The 24,831-nt window shown below is 41.5% G+C and overlaps 1 protein-coding gene across 1 annotated transcript in view; it reads right to left on the reverse strand.

Moving 5' to 3' along the window:
- The window catches only part of Arid4a (AT-rich interaction domain 4A), a 69,250-nt gene that overhangs the window by 3,385 nt on the left and 41,034 nt on the right, over positions 1 to 24,831 (reverse strand). The window contains exons 16-23 of the mRNA XM_048415495.3: positions 21,090 to 21,340; positions 18,622 to 18,819; positions 15,045 to 15,129; positions 14,293 to 14,401; positions 9,737 to 10,867; positions 9,451 to 9,555; positions 3,685 to 3,891; positions 2,500 to 2,646 (exon numbers count right to left, since the gene is read on the reverse strand). Of these exons, the coding sequence (XP_048271452.1) occupies positions 2,500 to 2,646; positions 3,685 to 3,891; positions 9,451 to 9,555; positions 9,737 to 10,867; positions 14,293 to 14,401; positions 15,045 to 15,129; positions 18,622 to 18,819; positions 21,090 to 21,340 (2,233 nt within the window). The remainder of the gene's footprint in view (positions 1 to 2,499; positions 2,647 to 3,684; positions 3,892 to 9,450; positions 9,556 to 9,736; positions 10,868 to 14,292; positions 14,402 to 15,044; positions 15,130 to 18,621; positions 18,820 to 21,089; positions 21,341 to 24,831) is intronic.

Here is a 24,831-nt window from a genome sequence, read left to right on the forward strand (position 1 = left end):
GCTGGGAATTGAACTCAGGACCTTTGGAAGAGCAGGCAAAGCTCTTAACCACGGAGCCATCTCTCCAGCCCCTCATAAATCCTTCTTTATCTCTGAAAATTTTCCTTTTCTTGGACACAGGGTCTTAGCCCAAGCTAGTCTTGAACCAACTACCTAGCCCAGGTTGGCCTTGAACTCTTGATCCTCCTGCATCTACCTCACAAGTGCTAGGATACAATCACAGGTTTGATGAGCTTATATGACCAGCTTTACATTCTTAATATATTTGTACTTTTTAAAAATTAACAGTTTTGTGGGTTATTTCCCCTTCTATTTCAGCCTATCTTTACACAAAGATTTTTTTCAAATATCTGGTCATGTGGATTCCAGATGTAGGAAAGACTAAACTAAGTTAGCTAGAAGCCTGAGCTTTGCATCTTTCAATGTGGACAAAACACATATGACTTGCAAGGGTCTTGCTTTTAGGAGCAGAAGCATCCAAATGTTGGTTTCTAGGGTAGACCACTTGTCTAGTTAGTTTCTTCAGAAGAATCCCTCCATCTCCTCCCAGGAAGGGAGGAAGCAGGTTAAGGTTCTCAGGAAGTGGGAGGGTGGGAAAAAGACAGGGAGATTCACCATCTGGTATTCAACTCTGATTTAACCCTTCTCTATCACCAGCTAGAGCTGGTGCCCCTGAGTCTTCAAAGTGATTCCATTTAGTTCCTGTTTCAGTCAGAGATGGGGAAACATAAACCTGTCTTTAAAGGGTAGATAAAATGACCTAATTTCTTATTTCATTTCTAAACAGTCTGGCAGTTCAGCCTCACCCCCGACCTTAACTTGAGAGCTTTTCTACAGTTAAAAAATGTCAACTGACTTGCTTGCTTTTTTTTTTTTAAGTGCAAGAGCAAGTGACTGTGCTGTTTAATCACTAACACAGTAGTCTAGCGGCTGCTCAGTGTCCTACGGACACGGGGTTTTGTTTCTGTCTTAGTTTTTTGAGACAGGATCAAGCTGACCTTAAACTTGGTTGAAATCCTGACTCTGTCTCCTGAAGGCTGAGATTTCGGGTACACACACACACACACACACACACACACACACACACACACACAAGCACACATGCACACACACTTAGCTTCTAAAGATAAAATGTTTGCATTTCTTTTTTGTGGTTTGAGGGTTTTGTTTGCTTTTCTTACTCTGCAGCTCAGACTGGCCTCAAACTCGCCATTCTCCTGCCTCCATCCAGACTGCTAGGATTACAGATATACACCCGCCTTACTGCTATTTCTTGTCTGCTGTGGTAACTGTTTCATTTTCTTTTTCTTCTGCATATGGGGCTTTTTTTTTAAAGCAATATGAAACCATTTTTCATGCATCTCTTATTTATGACCACAGGTTATTTTCCATGTCCTACACTTCAAAACATTAAAGAACAGCTCTATACTGTTCCCCTTGGCAAGAGGCTAAGGGTCTGAAGTCTGTGCCCAGGAATACCAGTGTGCTGTGTTCCTTTGCAGTTTCTGTAGGAGTCACCCTCCAGCCCAAGAGAGAAGCCAAAGTTCACAGAAGTGGAGCTGCCCAAGCCCTTTGGAGATCAAACAGGATACCATGTGCCCCGATGCTGACCTAATCAATAGGTTTCTTGGGTGAAAAGTTGGAGGCAGAACCATTGGAGAATGAAGACCACTGGGGGTAAATCCTGGCTCCTCTTTATATTCTCTTGGTGACAGCAATGTGAAAAGAACTAATACAGGAGCTATCACAATTCGTTCTGCCACAAACAACACATAAATCCCCCTTCCTATTTTCTCTAGAAGTTGGCATTATCATCTTGGATGCTACTTCTCCCTAGAATCGTAGTAGTGAGTGATCACTTCCCCTTGTTCTGATATGAGTACTAATGAGTTAGGGCACAAACCTTAATTTCCTTTACTGATATCTTGGCAGAGTTTGGCTACACAGATGTCCAATGTTTGACTAGCTGACATTCTTAAGGTCTGGCACAGATATCACACTCCCTAAGATTATTTAAAGTAACCTAACTGCCAGACTGCCAATGTTCCTCAGGGCACACACTGTCCAGCAGATGTCAGAACACTAGAGATCAAAGTCTGTGTCTACTTCGTCTGGCCTCTGCATCCCTGCAGAGCGGCACATGCTCAGTAGCACGGCTGAGCAGCATTCAATTGCCCTGTAGCTGTGTAGAATGAGCTATGGCTTCAAACAGGTAATCCAACAATACCCAAGGCCTAATAACAAAAGAAAGTATTTGTTGAGCCAAGCATGCCCTCCGGGAAAACCCAAAACGGTTAGTAAATCACAGACTGTTTAAAATAGTTCATAGGTCTTTCAAGAGTGTTGTTCTGGTTAATTCGGCTGCAGACACACCCACTTCTCCGCATCAGGAGACAATGCTATCCCTAAAAGTAGCGTCTACTGCACATGAACTGAGAGATAAACTTACAAAATGACCCAAGCACATCCAAAAATGAGGGGAGAAACAAACAGCATTACCTTCTCTGTCTTTCTTTTTCAATCTTTTCCTCCTCCTGTCTATGGTTGCAACTTCAGACTTCAAAGACATGTAGTATTTTCTGATTTCCTGTAGTTTTTCTTGGAGAAAAGAGATTCTCTCTGTACTGTTCATATTATCTAATTCATCTAAAAGGAAAGATAAAGATAATCTAAATTTTAAAATGATAATTCTATAAGAAAAAAGGCAATTCTATAAAAAGTTGGACTTGTAAATCAGTAAAAGGTTTAGTATTATGACCTAACACAAGTTCTTTACAGATACAATTAAATTAAATTAAATGTATGACTAAGAGTTCTTTAGCCTTATAGTCTATGTTAAGCATGTATTACTCTTGGAGCTGGAGAGATGGCTTAGTGGTTAAGAACTCTGGCTGCTCTTCCAGAGGACCCAGGTTCAATTCCCAGCACCTCACATGGCAGCTCACAACTGTCTATAACTTCAGTTCCAGGGAATATGACACCCTCACACAGACATACATAAAGGCAAAACACTGGTGGGCATTAAATAAATGAACAAATAAATAAATCTAAGAAAAAAAATGTATCATTTCAATGATCACAAAACATTAAGAAGCATCAAAATAAGGCAATCGGACCCTATAATGTAATCAGCATCTCCAGCAGTCAGCACTTCCTTATCACTGACTTACATAACTGAGACTTCAGACAAAGTCTGTGTAGCCCAAGTTGTCCTCAAATTTATGTCCCTCCGGCTTCAACCTCATGAATGCTGGGTTACAGGGGTGAACCACAAACTCATCTCATGTTTTGTTTGTTTCTTTCTTTTTTTTTAAAGAGTTATTTATTTATTATGTATACAGCATCCCTTCCATGTGAGCCTGCAGGCCAGCAGAGGGCACCAGATCTCATTACAGATGGCTGTGAGCCACCATGTGGTTCTTGGGAACCGAACTCTGGAAGAGCAGCCAGTGCTCTTAACCTCTGAGCCATCTCTCCAGCCCCTCATGTTTTGTTTCTTAACTAAAGATTTTGTCATACTTACCGAATTCGCATTATCCAAATTAAAGAAAAGCAGATTTACATACAAGTGATGGTTATTGATTTGCAATGGCTACATAATTTGTTAATGATTACTAACATCATTCCATTAGTCAAGAAATGTCACACTTCACAATATAATCAGGCTATCTGAAAGGTTCTTACTGAGCTGGAAGCTCCACTTATATGTCCGGGGGGATGAATTTGGGTGCTTTTCTCTGTGCTTCTCCTTCTCTCCATCTTTGATGTGAGGCGAGATCCTTGCAGGGGAGCGAGCCAGCTTCTGCGGCTTAGACAGGCTGAGATGCTTGACTGGCGTGCATTTGCTGGAACTGTCTATGGTGGGGAGATCTTCGCTGTCACTGCTTTGTCCTGTAATAAGTTCACTCCAATTAAACACGATAAACAGCCTCAAACACTGAGATTCAGCGGAAGAAGCAATGACACTTCTTGGTCTCACATAGGTCAAGGATCACAACAGAGAAAGGGAAAATATACTCTTTGGCCTCAGTGGCAGAAGCAAGATGACGAAAAGAATGTCAGCCTTTGGAAAGCGTCACAGTAAGATACACACTTTGTGGGCCTGCTGTGGCTCTAAGGTCTACCACCTTCAGAAGTCGGCCTATGGCACAGAGTACCAACAAAATATCCTGTGGCTCCGTGTGTGTAGTAACAAAACATAAAATACTCTAAAGGAGAACCAACCCAACTGTGTATGGAGAACACACACAGATCTTGCATACATGTTCAACATTTTTTTCTTTTCTTCTTTAACTTTTTTTTTTTTTTGGTTTTTCAAGATAGAGATTTTTTGTGTAGGCTTAGCCGTCCTGGAACTCGCTCTGTAGACCAGGCTGGCCTCAAACAGATTTCTGCTTGCCTCTGCTCCCAAGTGTGAGGAGGGTTAAAGGTGTATGTTATCACTGCCTTTTAATCATAAATAATATGTAACGTTTATCAATAATAAATATAAATTAAGAAATATTATTAAATATTACATCATAAATAAATAAAAAACATTCATTTTTTTAAAAAATAGTCTTGATAGCCCAGATTGGCCTAAAAATTAGTATCTAGTCCAGACTATCCTGGAACTCACGATCCTCCTGCCTTAGCTGCCTGTGTGCTATGATTATAGGCATTCTGGTCTATGCTCAATTTCTGATACATGTGTTAACAAGAGAGAATTCATTTCCAACTCTGCCTCCTTTCTCACCAATTCATCCTAAGAATGGTACTGACTTTCCTATAAAAACAAACTGTAATTTTATTTTACTGTTTTTTTTCAAGGTATATACCTTTTACCCCTTCCCTATCTTTACTCTCAAAAGCCAAAGATTACACACTCAGTTTCCCAGTCCATCTCCTCTCCTGCATCTGCCCTATCTGTATGTCTTTACTATCCTTAAGGAAAAATTTGATTGTTGTGTGGAGGATGTGGAGGACAGGCTACACGCTGTGGAGGACATGTGGAAGTCCCACCTTTCTGCATCCTGGGACAGAACTCACCTTGTCAGGATTGCATGGCAAATGCTTTACCCAATGAGCTACCTCTTTGGCCCCTTATTGAGTCTTAATTATAATGGTTAAATTATGATTATTACTCATCCTCAAAGAGTTTGCTTTGTAATGCTCAACTACCAGGTCTCCTGGAATAAAAACCCTTATGTCAAATGCCCATTTGAAATTGGGAGTCTTCTGTTTCTAAAGTCTAAATAGATCTGCCTCATCCTTACGGGGGGTGGGGGGCAAGGAGCAGAAGGAAGTAGGCTCCCTTTGGTGGGAACCTTTTCCCATCAAATTTCTTGAAAAATAAATGTCTTGTCAGCTGGGGGTGGGGGACACACACACCTTTAATCCCAGCACTTGGGCAGCAGAGGAAGGCAGATCTCTGAGTTTTAGGCCAGCCTGGTCTACAGAGTAAGTTCTAGGACAACCAAAATCATACAGAAAACCCCTGTCTCGAAAATCAAAAGAAAGAAATGTCTTGTCATTCTGACTTCCTTTCCTTCTAACTTCCTTTCCTGGAACTCAATATGGACCAAATTCAACATCATAAGCTAATCCATACAACTCCAATACTATTGATTTCACCTTGGAATTCTACTTTTGGCTTTTTTCTTGTTTTCTTTTTCTTTTCTGTATATGTGTGTGTTCACACGTGGAGAGATGTGTGCATGTGCACACGGGGCACTATTCCTTAGGAGCTGTCCACCTTGTCTTCTGAAACAGTCTCCCACTGGGAACCGGGGCTCACAGATTTGGCGAGGCTGCCTAGCTAGTGAACGCCATGGACCTGCTTGTCTGCTTTTCCCAGCCTTGAGATGAAAGTGTGCACACCTGGCATTTTACATGAGCTTGTGGATGAACATGAGGCCTCATGCTTGCACCGCAAGCACTTGACTGACAGTTCTCCCCAGTGCTTTCTCGTTTTCATGACTTTCCCACAGCAGCCTCATCCTCCTGTAAATTCAGACTTCTGAACACAGATTTTCTTCTGATGCTACATGCTATCTATTTTCCTAATCCTGGGTAGCAACAACTCAGTTCCCCCAAACCCTTCCAACACTCTGCTGCTAGGTCCTATGTTCCATATCTACGTTAACTAAGTCCTTTGAAGACACTAACCACACTGAATCCTATTAGTTTTACTGACTTCATCTTTCATTCCATTCCTTGTCACTGCCTTAACCCAAAGATTACTTCCAAAAGTAAAAGTCAATCATGCCCTTTACTTACATACATACATACATACATACATACATATTTGTGAGTAGGTGTTAAGTGTGGGCATGCATGTGCCATGGTATAGCTGCCCAGGTTACAAGATGATGTTCAGGTGTCATTTGTCTCTGTACCTTGAGTGGAGGCAAGATAGCTGCCCAGAGCTCCCGAGAGCCGTCCTGTCTCCACCTCCCACTGCACAGCAGGAGAACTGGGATCATACATGTGCAGCCAGCATAGTTAGCTTTCCCATGGGTTCTACGGATTGAATTTGGGATGCCAGATTGGTGGTACAGCTGGCACATTTACCTTCTGAGACACCTGGTTAGCCACTTCCTTTTTTAAATCTTTAAATTTTTACTTGAAATAATTTATAAATTTATAAAAATTAAACAATACCAGAATTTTTTTCAATCCACTTGAGGGCAATTGCCTCATCACATTCAAATATTTTAGCATGAAACACTTCTTACAATCAGAATGATTTTAGTTATCTAGTCCTAACTCAACAGGTTTGAAACAACAAACATTCAGTATCTCACACAGTTTCTGAGGAACAAAACCTTGGAACATCTTGACTAGCTGGCCCACCTCAGGAATCCTGGGAGGGTGCACTTTAGCCAGGGCTTTGGTCTCTGACTTTGGTGTCTGATCTTGACTGGCTCATTGTCATGGCCACTGGTACAGTGTTGGTTTTCTCCTGGCCAACTGCAGAAGCCGACTGCCCCTCATTGCACAGATTCAGACGCTCGGATGTCCTTACACTACGGCAGTGCCTTTCTATCAGGGTAAAAGGGACTCTGTGGGGCCTTTTATGATCCATTCTCCAAAGCCATTGTCTCAGTTATTTTTCCTGTTGCTGTGGTAAAAAACTAATACCCTGATAAAGACAGCTTAACAGTTCAAGGGTGCAGTCCATCCCAGCAGGGAAGCCACAGCATTAGTGCCTGTTACTCTGTATGACTGTCAAGCAGAGAGAAATGAAGGCTGCGCCCAGCTCACTCTCACCTTTTCACAGACTCCAGGGTTCCAGCACAGGGAATAGTGTTGCCCATTGTGGGTGAGTCTTCCAACTTCAATTAACCTTATCAGATAATGTCCCACAGGCGTGGCCAGACACTGAGTCTAGATAAGCTCTCACAGCTATGTTCAGGTCTGTTCTATGTGATTCTACATCTTGTCAAGCTGGCAGTCAACGCGACCCATCACAGTCACGTGCCATCACTATACTTTGTTAGATGTGAATCACTGAGCTCATCTCAGTCAAGGGGAGGGAAGTTAGGTTACACTTCTTAGAGGGACAGAGCAACGAATTCGTAGACTTTAATTTTAAGCCAACATACTCCTATCAGCTATCCTACACAAGAACTCACAGATTGCAACTTTCAGACCTCCACTTGATGATCCACAGTACCCTTTAGAGCAAGAAGATCCAGGTGAGAAGCGGTATACACTTAGCGGCATACATGTCTCTAAAGTCTCTTTCAATCCTGAACATTTTTCTTCTTATGGCATTCAGGACCTTATGGGTCTGACTAGTAGACGCCTGTTCCTGTGTTGGATCCTCCAGGTCTGACTAGTAGACACCTGTTCCTGTGTAGGATCCTCCAGGTCTGACTAGTAGGAAGGAGCTGTTTATGTGTAGGATCCTTCAGGCTGAGTTTGTTGGTGGTCCTGAGGTGTTGATTAGATTCATACTACGTATCTTTGATGGGACTGTCTCAGATGTTGTTGCTATTCTGTTCTTACTGCATTCTGTCCAGTTGTACGTGATTTTAATTTGTCCCCTTGCTATGTGGCCAACGCTGGCCTGAAGCTTGCAATTTTTCTGCTTTAGCCTTCTAAATGCAAATATTACATTAAATCATATGCTACTGTGCCCAGCTGAGAGAGTATTCACTTCGATTACACTAAGGTGGTATCTTACAGGTTTATAAGCTATAAAATTATGCATATTCCCTTTATAATTTTTTAAAGATTTATTTATTTATTATATATACAATATCTTGCCTGTATGTATCCCTGTGGGCCAGAAGAGAGCACCAGATCTCATTACAGATGGTTGTAAGTCACAATGTGGATGCTGGGAATTGAACTCAGAACCTCTGGAAGAGTAGCCAGTGCTCTTATCCTCTGAGCCGTCTCTCCAGCCCCCTTTATAATTTCTAATCCAGTCTTCTCTCCCATCATTCTGTTTTCCTTAGTCCTGAACCATGCAGCTGCAAGATACTTCTGACTACTAGAAACCTGAAAGACAGATTCAAGTCCTTTGAGGTGTCTGTCGGTTCCTGTATGAACTCTGTCCTTTTGATTAGGATATGAGCCATTTTACCTAAGGCATGGCCTAGTAAAGAACTTGTCAAAAATCAACCATACTTATTTTCACTATTTAACATTATTCATACAGTGCTTGCTTTTCGTATAATCTAATCCATTCATACTGATTTACTATTTTATATCTTTTGATAAGAATTAACTTTTCAAGATGAGGAGATGGCTCAGTGGTTAAGGGCACTTACTGCTCTTGCGGAGGACCCAGGCTCAATTCCCAACACCCACATGATGGCTCACAACCACCTGTTACTTCAGTTCCTGGGGATCTGGTGCCTCTTCTGAACTCTGTGGGCACCAGGTGGGTGCATTAACATACTTGTAGTCAAAACCTTCATAATACATAAAATAAAAATTTATATACTATTTATAAATAAGCTTTTTTGACTAAAGGAAAACGTTATCAGTAGAAATAAAATTTTGCACACTTTTAACACCACAACAAATGCTATTTTTCTTTTCTTCAAGATCCTGAAATGCTGTTCTAATATTCAAATGCTTTCCATGAAGTAATAATTTTAGTTATCCTAGTTCTAAGTAAAACTAATAGATATTTTCAGATTAAATTGGATGGTTGGTGAGACAGCAAAGTGGGGAAGAATTTGTCATGCAAGCTCGAATATCTAAGTTTGATCTCTAAACCCCCATATAAAGATGGAAGGAGAGCACTGACTGCACAAAGCTGTCCTCTGACCTCTACATATACTTGGTGGCACGTTTATGTACTTGTTAGCAATGCATGCACACGTGTGCACACATACACACATCCCATATAAAAATGGAAAAGTTATTTTCAGAACATAATAAGCACACTGCTCATTTTCTGCACTGCCTCGAATGGTCATGCCTCGCCTCTGCGGCTGCACAGACACCAACCTGCTCCGTTCTTCTCGCTTTTAGCTGCAGCACTTGTTCGCTTTGGTGTTCGCTTCTGCTTTTTTGCCATCAACCCACTATTTCCATCGCTTGGCCTCTTCTGACCTGAAAAGAAAAGAAAACCTTGAAAACAAAACCAAAAGGTTGAGGCAGACAGGTCCTTTACATATTTGTCCACATCGGTTCTCCATTTCTAAAAAAGACAACAGTAACCACTGTCACATCTAAAATCTGAATTGTCGGTTTTAACTCAGAAGCAATCCCGCCCCCCACCTGAAAGCCTTACCCTTCTCTCTGCTCTCTCTCTCTTGGACAATTAAACTACAGGTACCAGGGGCACCGCTGGCTTCAAACCCGTTTGCTGATGCCCTCTCACAGAGGCCTTCTTGTGATTCTTCGGCAATACTATCAACTTCAATTGTTATATCGCTCTCGCTCTTTACACTCCGGGACTCGTCTTGACTGAGAGTGAGAGGGGAAGCTACTGAAAAGTTATGCGGCGCTACAGGAGGCAGGGCAGGCTGGACGGAGATCAGAGAGTTAGACTCGGGGCTTTCCACTACCACATCCTCAATGCTGGTCTTCTCCTTCTCATCCAAGTCGTCCAAGTCCACCTCATGGCAAACCAAGGTTTCAGGCCCGATCAGAGGCATCACGTCGTCCTCCTCCTTGAGTGGCGTATGCACAGGTTCTTCAGCTGGGCTGTCCGATTTTTCACTGGTCAGCTCCTGAGTGCCCTGGTCCGGCTCTGCTATCAGTGATGGCATTCCTTCACTTCCTGTTTCAAAGTGCTGCTCGAAATGCAAGCCTCTCCGGCCCTCAGCTCCAGCGCCATCGCTGGCTCTATCTTGGGATAGGCCAGCCGCCGCTTCCATTCCATTCTCAAGCCTTACTTTTTTCTCTGGTGATGGTTGTCCCAGTATTTTCCGTTTCAACTTTTTCTCTTTCTCATATTGGTCAACATCATCTTCTGGAGAAGAGAAGTTTTTACATTCTAGCGACGAAAACTCCAGGCCAGGAGTATCTGCATGAGTTTCAGGGCCTGCTTCTTCCTGGCTGAATGACGAGAGCTTTACAATGTCCAAAGAAAGGTCTTTCGTCTTACTCCGCCTTCCCTTTCCTTTAGGGGACTTTTCCACCTGTTTCTTAGCTTCTTCTACTTGTTCCACTTTGTTTCCAAAAATATGTACTATTTGATCACTGTCTTCGACCTCCACCTTCAGGGTCTCTGAGGGCTGCATCTGAGTCCTGTCATTTTCTTTTAATAGATGTATAATCTTTGGGTTTTCTTCATCTAGTTTATCATCATTCAAATTTTCACTTTTTTCTAATTCTTCTTTAAGATCAGGAGAAAGTTCTTCACCTATCAAGCTCTTCTCCAAAGGGTCTTCTGTTTCACTATCAGATGAACAAGAGTCTGGAAGGAGACAGTACATTATATTAAACACTAATGTAATAACTAAAATCCTACTAAACAGGATCCTTTATATACTTCTGAATCTCCATAGAAATTTCTTCTATAAAATGAATAATCGCATTTATGTTAAAATATAAGGGGAAAGACAAAACTTAAAACGTGACGACAGAGGGCATGATGGTGCATGCATTTAATCTCAGTGCTCAGGAGACAGAGGTAGGCAGATTTCTGGGCCAGCATGGTCTACAGAGCAAGTTCCTGGACAGCCAGAGATACAGGGAAAAACCCTGACTCAAAAAAAAGTAAAAAACAAACAAATAAAAAAGTGACGGTTAAGACTGGGAAGCCAGCTCAGTTGATAAAATGTACTGTGTGAGCATAGAGACCTAAGTTCAAACCCCAAATCCATGTGGGGGAAAAAAAAAAAGCTGAGCATGGCTCTCATTTGTAATTCCAGGTTTAGGCGGCAGAGACAGGGAGATGCTTGGGAATCTCTTGCTGGTCTGAGAACACAGCTCAGTCAGTGAGCACCAGGGCAATCAAAGACCATGTCTCAAAACAATGTCAGGGCTAGAAAGGTAACTCTGAGGATAAAAAGGGTTGCCACCAAGACTGATGACCTGAGTTCAATTCTGAGGACCACATGGTGGCAGGAGAGAACCAATTCTGACATCCAAATGTGCACAGTGGCATATACTTGTCTCTCCAAAATAAACACACAAATGTGATGAAACAGAAATAGAAGTTAACAGTTCCTAAGGAACACTGTTCCAGATTGTCCACACTGGGCTCTGAACATGTGTGCACATACTCCTTCCTCCAGAAACACATAAGCATGTATATACATACAAACAATTAAAAACAAAATTTGTAAAAACATAATGCATAGCATGTTACCATGTCAGTTCTGTATGAAGAGCTGTCTTCAGCAGCATCACACTTAGGCTACCATACCACCGAGAAAATGCAAAGAGCTGGGTGTGGTGGCACATGCCTTTAATCCCCACTCTGGAGGCAAAGATAAACAGATCCCTGAGGCCAGCCTAATCTATAGCATGAGTTCCAGGATAGCCAGGGCTATACAGAGAAACCCCACCTCAAAACAACAACAGCAACAAAAAGAAGCAACAACAAGAGAGCGAAAGAGAGAGAGAGAGAGAGAGAGAGAGGAAGAAAAAAACAAGAAAAAGCATGAATTTTATTTTTTTCTAAAACTTTTAAGTTTTTTTAAAGATTAATTTATTTATTATGTATACAACATTCCTTCCATGTATGCTTGCATGCCATAAGAGGGCACCAGATCTTATTATAGATGGCTGTGAGCCACCATGTGGTTGCTGGGAATTGAACTCAGGACCTCTGGAAGAACAGTCAGTGCTCTTAACCTCTGAGCCATCTCTCCAGCCCATGTATTTTATTAAGATACAATGTTAAGCTGGACAGTGCTGGCACACACCTTTAATCCCAGCACTCAGGAGGCAGAGGCAGGTGGATCTCTGTGAGTTTGAGGCCAATCTGGTCTGCAGAATGACTTCCAGGACAGCCAGGGCTACACAGAGAAATCTTGTCTCAAAAACCAACCAACCAAACAAACAAACAAACAACCAAACAAACAAAACCCTACAGTAACAACAACAAAAATATTCAGGTTAGTATGTTACGTGACTTGACCTGAATTACTACAAAGGTTTACCACTGTACTCTTGGGAGGGAGCACGACATCCCACCTAAAACTTCTGCAGAGAAGGGATGTTTACAATGGGCAATGTGGGGTCTCCAGCCTTCACATGTTGTTTTTAATACAAGAGAAAGCACAGGCAAGTCACCTGCTTGCAAGACAGATTATTCACTTCATGTCAGAGAATTTTTCAAATGATAAGGTAGCATTCTAAGATTGTATGACTATATAATGTAAAAATTTTTGCACTTACGACACTTATATCTTCCCTAAATGATTTTTAAAAGATAAACACTGAATATGTTCATTTTTGTAAAGACAAAGTTTTCAGAGTATAGCCCTGGCCTGCCTTGGTATAGAGACCAGGCTGGTCTCGAACTCACAGAGATTCACCTGCCTCTGCCTCCCGAGTACTGGGATTAAAGGTGTGCGCCACTATACTTGCCAAAGTTTTACGTTTTCTGCTTGTTGGTTTTTTTTCCTTAGGATTTATTTTTATTTCATGAATAGGAGTGTTTGCATGTATGTAGTATGCTTTGTTCATGCCTGGTGCCTGTGGAGGCCAAAAGAGGGTGTCCGATACCCAGGAGCTGGAGTTTTGGCTTTATGAATGCCACGTGGGTGTTTAGAACTGAACCCCAGTCTTCTGCAAGAGCAGCAAGTAATCTTAATTACAGAGCCATCTCCCCACACCTGTGAATGATTATGAAAAAAAGTATATAAATCTTTTGTGGTTTAAATAAAAGTAAAATGTAGAATTCCACTTTCTCGTGTCCAAACATCCTTCAGTTCTGCAGTTCAGTGCTGCTGACACTGGTTGTGTAGCCCTAAGGGAACACCTACTGAGAAATGGAAGCTCACACCTCCCAGAAACCTTGCGTTTGCATATGATGCTAACAGCCAGCAGGTGGCAGGAAAGAGGAAAGAAACCTTCTATGGCTGGCACACTGCAGCTAATGGTAAACCTGACCTTTAGTAGAACTCTAAGGAGGGTAATTTTATAATATCGCCATTTAAAATCTCTTAGATTGCCTAGAAAAAATAAATAAGGCCAGAAAAGTGAGGGGAAATAAAAAGCACAGTTATTGGGGTTAAGGTTAGGTCACCTCTGCTCATCACAACGGACTCTACAGCCACTAGTTCCTGCTCTCAACAACTCTGTGAACCGACAGCAGTCACTGGTGCACGCAGACAGGTTTGACGCAGAGCATAGCATGCACTGAGATTCGTGGGTTGTTTAACTTCCCCACGACTAAACTAGTTTTGTTTAAAATCTTTATGACAGATGGCTAACTCTTTGATTTAGAGTTTAAATCAAAATATACACTAAAATAAGTATCAGCTGCTGATTAAATCGTATAGTTTAATCACGTTAGGTTAAAAATCGAGATAACCCGCTATGACTCTCACCAAGAGGCCATTTTATTAGTCATGGGCAACAAAGCTATATTTTGGTCAATGATGGCTGCATATATTTGTGGTTCTATTACATGCTCTGTCACCTAGGAGCACTTCAGCCCTTAGTTTGGTAAGCACCCCTCTGTGGCATTCGTACAATGATGAGATCCCCACTGTTAAGTGATAAATATGTATATATAATGTCTTAAAAGTCAACAATCCATAAAAAGGAAGGAAAAAAGGAAGGAAGGAAGAGGATTGAAAAAAAAGTCAACAACCGTCAAACCAAGTCCCTCGTTTCACTGAGTGAGATGAGCTGCCTGTCCTCTGCCATGGGCATCTCTGGTACCTGATTTCCCTTCGCTGTTGGCCGCCTTGGATTTTAAAGGAGGTCTCCCCCGTTTTGACTTCTGCCTCTCTTCATCCCTCTTTTCGTCCTTTTCACCATCTTCTTTATTCTGGGTAACAACAACAAAATGCATGAGAAGGGCCAAGGCCTTTTAAAAGTGAACATTTTATTTCTCCAAGAAAAACGATTAACTCCAAAATAAAATATTAGTTAATTTAAATGTCAAGTCCTAATATGTGCTTATCTAGAGAAATTCAGAACAGTTTTCTAACCCATTCATATGACAATAAACACTGCCCCTGGTTCTACACTTCCTGCTGAGGAAATGAAAGCCACTAGGAACTATGGAGGGAAGTTGTGTGGAAGGATACTGTGGATGGGCAGAGAGCTTTGATGCGATGGAGGTGGAAGTAGGAGGCAGAACAGTGCATCTCCAGTGTGATTGGGTCCTCTGTGCAGTTCTAATGATGGTTAACAGCATCGCACATCTGTCTAAACCTACTGAAGGCACAAAGACCCAGAGTTGTCTGACACCTCAGATGCACATACCACCCCATGTAATACAAATGGACCCCTCTGGTGAGGGTGGGGGCTGACAGTACAGAAGACCACACCCACGCAGGGCAAAGAGCACATAAGAAATCCTGGACCTTTTCATTTTTGCTATGAATCTAAAACTACTCTAAAACAGAAAAGATACAACTTGAATAATTCCTGTACCTATAGTAAGTGATACGAATGTATGAACATACCTTAACTTTCTTCTTTTGTTTTTTCTTTGGTCCACCTTTGTCCACGGGCCAGATTATCCTGTCGGCCTTTACCCATTCATCGTACCTTAAAGAAAAGAGTTCAGCTTTCACAATGATATCCTATTGAAATATATTCACACACACGCCCCACATGCTCCAGCAGTAAGATAATAAGTCTGTTCCTAGTGTTGGCAAAACTGTAAAGAGCACAGGAACTACTTATTGGTAAGGAATGCTAGCAGTTGTCCTATGGACTCAATACAGCCACTGGTGACAGAGCCGGTCATGACAGAAAAAAGATAAAATCAAAGCCTTGGTGGCGGTCCATGTCTGTAATCCCAGCACTCAGGAGGCAGAGGCAGGCGGATCTCTGTGAGTTAAGACTAGTCTGGCCCACAAAGTGAGTTCCAGGACAGCCAGGGCTACACAGAGAAATCCTGTCTCTAAAAATCAAAGGAAGAAAGGAGAGAGGGAAGAAGAAAGAAAGATTAAAGAAGGGTTTCTCAGAATTAAGAGATTCAAGTCTGAATCTATTTATACTATACTATACTATTTGAAATGCTTTGTTTCCAGAACTCCCACAATCTGAACTCATAAGCAGATTTTGTACTAGAATTCTTTCTGTGGATCACATAAAGATGTCAATTTGCAAACAACAGCTCTCAATCATATCAAATCCCCTCTCATGTCCTCCCCAGCACTCAAGCATCTATTCTTCCCAGTAAAACTTTATTATGAAATGTGTCACTATCAAGACTGAAGATATTTAGATATTTGTATTCAATTTAATTTCCTTTATTTAGATTTGTTTTCTTTAGCCCAAGCTGAAGACTCATTTCCCTTGCTTCTTCTAAACACTTTAAATTTCAGCATAATCTTCCCCATTCCTAGAAAGAGACAAAAACATTAAACTATCAAGAACTAAATAAAACTTCTTGCATTACACAAATGCACAGTGACTTACAGTATCCAGCAATACTGTAAACTCATTGCCATGGAAACATGCAAAGCACACGGCTCAAGTGTGCACAGGTTTTAGCTGCCCTGGTTCCATGATATGAAGCTGCAGGGCCATTGGTAAAGAAAAGTCCCCAGACTATCTTGATACAAAATATACAGCTTTAATAAACAGAAGTAAGACTTACAACAGCTTACACCAGAATCCAAACGATCCGTCCGGACGCAGGAGCCAGGCGGAAAAAAAAAAAGAGAGAGCTAGCGGAGTCGCTTGCTAGGTTTATAGGCAGGCTTTTGCCTGAGGGTGGCATGCCCCCAAAACAAAATGTGACTGGCTAAACTCCCCTATCAATGATACCTAAATTACAGCTAAAAACCCATTTCCTGGCAGATCATCCAGTATCTAAAACTTTTGGAACAGAGATGGCTATTAAAACCTCATTTATAAATATTCTTCTCTCTCTCTCTCTCTCTCTTTAAAATTGATTTTTCAAGAAAGGGTTTCTCTGTGTAGTCCTGGCTGTTCTGGACCGCACTCTGTAGACCAGACTGGCCTTGAACTTGAACTCACAGAGATCCTCCAGATTTTGCCTTGTAATTGCTGGGATTAAAGGTGTGTGCCACCACCATTCAGTCTATAAATATTTCCTAATTTGGACATTTACTGAGGGCCTACTAAAGTAATAGGCATTGTAAAATATGTAGAGAATAGATAGAACAAGCTCTTGCTTTCATGCCTGATATAAAAAAAAGATATACTGTATAATTGAGTACAGTCTAGTAAATGCAGTAACAAAGATATATACCTAATCTAGGGTTGAAAAGAGGAAAATACCTTGCCCATGAATCCCCCAGAACACATCATAGCAAACAAAGCATGGGTGTTGTTCCCATCTGGAAGGAAGTCGTGTGGTCCACCCCAGCCTGGTCTGAGCGGTAGGCCAGGCAAGTACTTCTAGCAGCCACGTTAGGGCTTCTCTCACGCTTGCAAATGCTCCCATTTTAGAAACATGACTGCACCATCTAGAAACCATAAGGATTCTCAGATAGTCAGACTTGACCAGCTTTTAGGAAGATCTATGCACAACTAAGTCACGTGAGCCATCAGTGGGTGACTAGTTAGGACAATGACAGAACTACTGGGTAGAGTCATAAAGGGAAACCCTAAGATGAGAAGGGTGACAGGAAAGAGAGATTCTAGCACAACAGGGCTGTACACAGAATAGACGGCTGTGAACAAGCTTGAATCTGAGGGAAACGGTAAACATGCTGCAGCTGCCAGAGTTGGGAAGTCATGTCTCTCTCAAACTTATCCCAAACAAGGACTCTGCTTAGTTCTAAGACCCTGCAGAGTCACACTAACAGCTGACACCGAGCACGGACCCTGCAGAGTCACACTAACAGCTGACACCGAGCACGGACCCTGCAGAGTCACACTAACAGCTGACACCGAGCACGGACCCTGCAGAGTCACACTAACAGCTGACACTGAGCACGGCCTATGTGCTAGGCACTGCTCTATGCACTTCACGTGCTAGTTAACACTGGGATTATAATTTGACAATTTACTTAAAAGTAAGAATCCTGAATTCCCCAATCTGGAGATGAGGAGATGGAGTCAGAAAAGCATACATGCCCCATATGTGGAAAGGCGTGCAGCAATGTGGCTGCACGGGAACCCAGAACATCTTGCACTTACACACTTACACACACACACACACACACACACACACACACACACAAACTTTCAAAAGGCTGAAGAGAAAAGCGGGACTTAGGACAGCTGGGCCCCAGTGTTGCTTTTGCTGGTCCAACTCACATGGCCAGACTGAGCTGTCTTCCCTTGAACGTGACCAGTTTCACAGAACATCATTACCACACAAGACTGTTCCATGCCAGCAGAGGATCCAAACAGAAATACAACTCCCTACTCATGTCTGAACACAGAAAAAACAGGGAACATTGTCCAAGTATCTTCTCCCTGACTATGAGTCACTTCTGCTTCTTTACCAATTATAGGATTAACTTTGATCTGGCCTTCTCTCTTTCTAGGTAAGATTTACTAAGAGAACCAATGACAGAATTACATCAGCTTCCTGCCTGTGTGCATACAGAACAAAGACTCTCTTAAACCTAACATAACAAATGCTCAAATCTAAGTCCTACCCTGTACCAATTTTAATTACTTAGACAACTCAAAATTATTACAGTGCTTGCCACCGGCTTGACTTTTGATAAAGGAAACAAAGCTCACAGTCAAGAGCTGCGGCCTCACTCCCTGACTGCTCCCCAAGCTTTCCAGAGTGCTGCACTCTCCCTAATTCCTGAGGCGGGGCCCTGAGTTTTCACATCATGGTGATTTAGCCATCACCCTGGGACACTGATGATCCATGGCTTCCCCTCATGTTCTGTCTCCCTATATATAAAAAAGGGAATAAACTCAGTTGTTCCAATGGCAGACCCTGCTGATCTCTGGTGGGAGGCAGTGACAGTTTACATAACAGTGCAAAAATCAAAGTCCTCAAAAAATTTAGAACCAAGGTGTGCCTTGTAAACACACAAGAGCTTCCTACGACACTGCTCTTTTTAACCGCCTAAAAGAACATGCTTTATTGCTTACCTGACATTCCATCCATAGTAATGCACCAAGTATAAAACCTCCCCGTCATCGATCTCAGTGCTTTTAATGCTGGCTTCATAAATTTTCTGTGTTTTTCCTCGTCCATACTTTACTTTCACTTTGGTTCCTGTCAGGCAGGGTTCTGTGTCATCATCATCGTCCTCCCCTTCTGAGTCGCATTTGCTCTCAGTGTCTTCCCTGCAGTGAATTACAACATTGAAAATGCTACTAATCGCTTAATGGAGAACAACATCATCAGTGATAAGAGAGTCCAGCATGTAGAGTCCTCACAGCCTAAGTTACCTTAGTAACATGTCAGTGGAGGAGGAGGAGAAGAAGGAGGAGAAGGAGAAGATTTTATGGACTCCTTACTAAGGTGCATTATACAAAGGTAAAGCCATACTTCCTAAAGGCCCATCAATAACCACAGCCAATAAGTCACAGCAGTCAACAAGTCACTTTAAACCAAAATCAAATCAAATCATATGCCCAGAGCTGGCCTTCTGGATTCATAATCAAGTGCCATCTTACTTGTGAGAATTTCCTAAAGCGATTTTGTAATTTCTTGCAACTATTGTCTTCAATCTACTTCAGCACCACTGTCTTCTCACTTAGAGTGGTTCTTAGCAAGACAGACTGTGTGGTGTGTAAAAAAAACGAGCAATGGCTGTTTGCCTTAGTAACTGTGTCTCTGAAACTGTTTTACGCTGTACATGTGCAGTAGTAATTTCAGCTACTTGCTGAAATTATAAGAAAGTGATGGTAGAACAAAGCTCTAGGCTTTTGTTGACTTCCATTCTAACTCCTCCCTCTGCAGCTTTTCCTTGTTTCCATTGTTAAACATAAAGGGGATGCATATGACAAGTCCGGCAGGATTTTGAAACTGTAACCATAAAGTGTATTGCCTATTCGCCTCACAGGGACTCAGAAGACAACTTCCTCAAGGAAGAAGGAGGTGTCCAGAGCTTCAGGAGCGGTCTGAAGTCTCATGCACAGGGCATCATCTCAGTGGCCCCTAGGCACACGACTGAAGCCTTGACATCTCATTTGCATCGGGAATATCTGCTATCCAGGGACACTTCTCATAAATATCCCAAAGAAATCATTCCAAAATACAAATAAAAATCTCCATGATTCCTGATACAGATAATATGTACTGTTAATTATTTATTTGTATACTCAACTTTTATTTAATAAAATAGAAAATTATCCTTCACATTCAAGATTGAACTATTTGTTCTAAAATATTTGTTCCATTTATGCGTCAAGTATTTTAGCCACAGTTATTCATATAGATTCAATATTATAATTAGACCCTACTTTTAAGTAGCTCACCTTGACAGTGTTTTAAATATTTAAATATTGGACTCCTTATTCTCAGCTCCCAATTATTTCCTGCTACTTTTTAAATCCTAATTATACTTCACTCAGAATTTTTAAAACTAAACTATTTCAAAGACAACCGCACCGCTTCACATGCCTGCCTACCTACCAAGCATCAAGGAACTTTCCTACTCGTCAGTTACTACTTTCCTAAACACTGATGTCCCAATGGTTTATTTGTGGATGGTGACAGCTACCATTCGGGCACAGCAGCCCAATGTCCCCAAATTTGGCTGAAGATCTCAAACTTCTAGAAAACCAAGCATTATGTAATAAAATAACTAAAAAACAACTGGAGAAAAGTTCCTGTTTTCAAGTAAGTGTGTTATGGTGTTGTTCTAAAACTTCCTTTTAATTACTATCTAAAAATTAGTAAATTCATTTAATCACATGTGCAAAATGGCCCACTATAGAAAATGGTGAGACGATATTTTATCTAGCTGAACTGCCTAATTTTTGGATATTTTTAGGTCACTTTGATCCATGTAAGTCTAATACATGGAAAAAAAATACAGTTTTCATTCACTCAACAGCAAATAGAATGTACATTAAAAGGCTGAAATTTATTGATGAGATGTGGGACAAGAATGTATTTTCCAAACTAGAATCAGGGGTGCATGCCACTTACTCTAATACAGTAACTTGAAAAAGAAAACTGTCTTAAATCAAGCTAACACACAGAAACATCTGCTAGTACTTGCACCCATGTGTTTGTTAGCTTCCCACATTGTACCTTTTTTAAAATGGAATTTTTGCTGTCGCTGTTTCCTCTTGTCCACTTCCTCCATTTTTCTCCAGCTCCCTTCCCTGCTGTCAACTGCAGGACCTTTCTTTTGACTGGGTGGCGCAGCCTTCTGTGAGGCCACTGTTTAGGGCACAAGGGCTATTAAAATGGTGCGACCAGTATATTCTCCAGTTCCGAAAGGCGGTACACATCATCTTCACAATGTGTCTCACCTTCATTAGACAAGAGGAACGGAAGTCCCATAAGAAGACATTCCCTCACACCTGAATCTCTAAGCAGGAACAGAGTGCTGCTGGACCCCCGACAGGGGCCTCTGGAGAACAGACATAAGACAATGTACCTCTCTTGGCTTGTCTCTTCCTCTTCATCTGAGTCTTTCTCAGAAGCCTCTGGCCTTTTAAGTTTCTTCTCTTTGTGTTTTGGTGTAGTTTTTCTCCCAAGTAGCAGTTCATTTTCTTTTTTCTCTGCTGTTTCATAGTCTTCATCGACATCCTTATTTTCTGCATCATCTTTGATGAATTTATCTTCTATTTTCTCTTCTTCTATTTCTTTTTTAATAGAATTTGCATCTCGAACAATTTTTCTTCGCCCCTAGTGGAGGGGATAAAAGCTTTTAGAGAGCTAACACTACAAATGGAGAAAGGCATCTTTCTCTGAAGCCTCTACAGTAGTGATCCAGCTGCTTCCTGGCTTGAGATTAGAATCAGAACAATTAACTCATTTGGACTATTTCTTTTGGAAGTAAGTGACTCATTAATATAAATCTTGCTCTCCTCTATTTTTTTTTTTTGCCTGAGACAGGGTTTCTCTGTGTAAATTTTAATTATGTCTCACACTACCATGATCCCTGGACAAGTTATTATGTGTATTCATAAGGAAACTCTTATCTGCTAGGCTGGGAGTGCAGCTCAGTGTGAATGGAACCTTTTTCCAAGTGCAAAGAGCTGGTTTCAGCACCTAGCACCCTGGCAACCCCATAAAATCTCTGCTCACAACATTACTTTGTTTGGCAATGTCAGGGCTTTGCACAGGCTTAGCAAGTGCTCTTCCCAAGGGCACCATCCTGAACCTTACTCCATACTAAAATACCTGGTAACTATGGTTTAAAAAAATTAAATAAACTATCTACATGCTAATGATAGAATTTCCTACTAATTATGTTGGGCTGGCAAGATGAACCAAGGAGTAAAACTTGCCACCAAGCCTGATGGCATGGGTTCATGACTTATTTGGACTCATGGAGGAAGGAAAAGTGACCCCCACAAATTATCCTCTGACCTTCACACTCACACACACACACACACACACACACACACACACACACACTAAATGTTTTTTAAATAAAATGTTTGTTACTAATAATAATCTTCATAAATATACTTCCCTAACTTATGAGCTCTTTGAAAGGTATGTGATCTCCAATCTTATTGTTTATTAGAATAAAAATCAAATTTCAATATATTTTCTTACTATAAAAATAAAATAGCAGTATATTTGTGTGTGATTATACATTAAGGACCCGATGGTACCAATGTTTAAAAAGTAAGATTTTTGGGCTTCAAGAGCACAGGCTGCTCTTCCACAGGGCCCAAGTTTGGTTCCTAGCACTCTTACCAAGTGGCTCACAACCGTTTTTAACTCCAGCTCCATGAGATCCAACATCTTCTGGACTTCGAGGGTCTCCACACACAAGTCAAATGTACACACACACATAAAAGCAAGCAAGTAGGCAAGCAAACAAACTAACTAAAAAGTGAGATTTCTCTGAGCGAGTATCCGGAGCATGCTCTGGGCCGGAAGAGGCACTACTGTCTCCAGTAGCCACTACCAAACTGCCAGTAGGCCAACTGGCTGCGACACTGGTGAGCCTCTTCAAGACCTCAATTCTCCTGCAGATCTACCTAACACGGTGGCAGAACACTTCCTTCCTCTACTAAGAATTGGGGGGATTTAAAAGAAAAAGTAAAAAAGTAAGTAAGGAGCTGGGGAGGTCGCTCAGCATGTTAGGGGGCTTGCCGTGCAAGCATGAGGACCTCAGTTCAAATCCCTTGCACCCACCTCAGAAAAAAAAAAAAAAGCCACAGTGCTGGGAACTGGAGGAAAGGCCAGGGGAAGACAGCAGGGTCACTAGGAATTGCTGGCTACAGCTGACTTACAGGTAGTGAGAGAACAAGTTTCAAGGGACTAAGGCAGAAAGGGACAGAGCAAGACATCTAACATCCTCCTATGGCCTCTGCATTTGCAGGCATGTGCACATATACCCCACCTGCACACATACACACACAAACTCACAGCCCCCCAAACAAAAACCTAACAGTTGATTAAAGCATGGTATACTTCACCCCTGTAATCCCTGAAAAATGGATGCTTAAGGGTCAGAAGTTAAGTTATCCACAGCTATATAGTGAGTTGAGTCTAACTTGAGCTATGAGTCTCTTTCTCTAAAACTAAAATAAATAAATTAACAAAACTTTATTTGATTTACACATTTCATGAAATTCATGAAAATATTTCACTTATTAGATGACAGAACAGTCAGTTTAAAAACAGGGATTCTAGGACTGGAGAGATGGCTCAGAGGTTAAGAGCAGTGGCTGTTCTTCCAGAGGTCCTGAGTTCCTGAGTTCAATTCCCAGTAACCATAAGCTGGCTCACAACACTCTATAGTGAGACCTGGTACTCTCTTCTGGCCTACAGGCATAAATGCAGACACAATACTGTAGACATAATAAATAAATAAATATTAAGAAAAAATAAAAACAGGGATTCTAATTCTAGATGTTGGAGAGATGGCTCCGTGGTTAAGAGCTCTTGATGTTCTTACAAAGAACCTAGGTTCAATTCTCAGCACTGACATGATGGCTCACAACCATCTGTAACTGCAGTTCCAGGGGATCTGGTGCTCTTTCCTGGCCTCTATGAGCTCCAACTATGCAGGTGACACACACAGACATACATGCAGGCAAACACCAACACACATAAAAATAAACCCTTTTAAAAAGAGAGAAAAGCAACCCCGCACAAAAGCACAGCTTTAAAAAAAACTTCACTATTCCTTTCCATTAAATATGACTTCACCAACAAATAGGATACATTAAGAACTGAAAGTCAGGCATAATGGTGCGCGCCTTGAATCCCACCCAGCTCTAAGGAGGCAGAAGTCAGTAGATCTCTGTGAGTATGAGGTCAGCATGGTCCAGGACAGCCAGAAACACATGATAGAGAGACGCTGTCTCAAGAAACAAAAAACCATTTTTTTTTTGACCATATGGCAACCCATAAAATGACAAATCATACTATGTAGCTATTACTGGCCATGGATCAGAATAATGAATGGTAATTCTTCATGTATGTTTAGTCAGTGAAGAGAAATACAGGGGGCAGTGTGTGTGAGCATGTGTGTGTGTGTTAGAGAGAGAAAATATGAAGATAAAATCAATGTACAAACAAATAAAGTTGTATAGTATGCACATAGATTTACAGTCGGGGCACAGGAACTGTCAAGAGGCAATTCACTCAACTATTTAATAAGCACTTCCAATGTGTTGTGCTTCTTTATTCTAGAAGCATGGGATCTCATAAATAAGCAAATTCAACACTCATCCTAGCCTTCAAGCAATGCAACCTTGGTACAGAGGGAGAGAAAGAGAAAAAAAAATCAATTCAGACACTCCAGCTAAGAGGAGTGAGGAAGGAGGAAAGCAGCGATTGTAAACAGTGCAACCAGTGCAGGTTCACTGAGGTAACATTTTAGCAAGAAAGAGTACATGGGACTGAGTCAGATGACAGAGACTTGAGCAGACTGTCACAGAAAGAAGACAGTGGATTTTTTACATGTGTGTATTTTTTTTTCCATTTGGTTTGGTTGTTGAGGACAGGGTTTCATGCTTTGGTTTAGGCTGGCTTGGACCGCGCTGTGCAGTCCAGGTTGAATGCAGGATGAGTCTCTTGCCTCAGTATCCTGAGCGCTGTAACTACAGGCATGAGCCACCATGCGTGGGGAGGAGGAGCTTCTTAAGCAGAGAAAGTACACATGTTAACAGTACCCAGGAAAAGGTTGGAGTGATAACCTTGTTGCAACA

The sequence above is a fragment of the Myodes glareolus genome, chromosome 11, assembly GCF_982192425.1.
Source record: "Myodes glareolus chromosome 11, mMyoGla1.1, whole genome shotgun sequence".
Lineage (NCBI taxonomy): Eukaryota > Metazoa > Chordata > Mammalia > Rodentia > Cricetidae > Myodes > Myodes glareolus.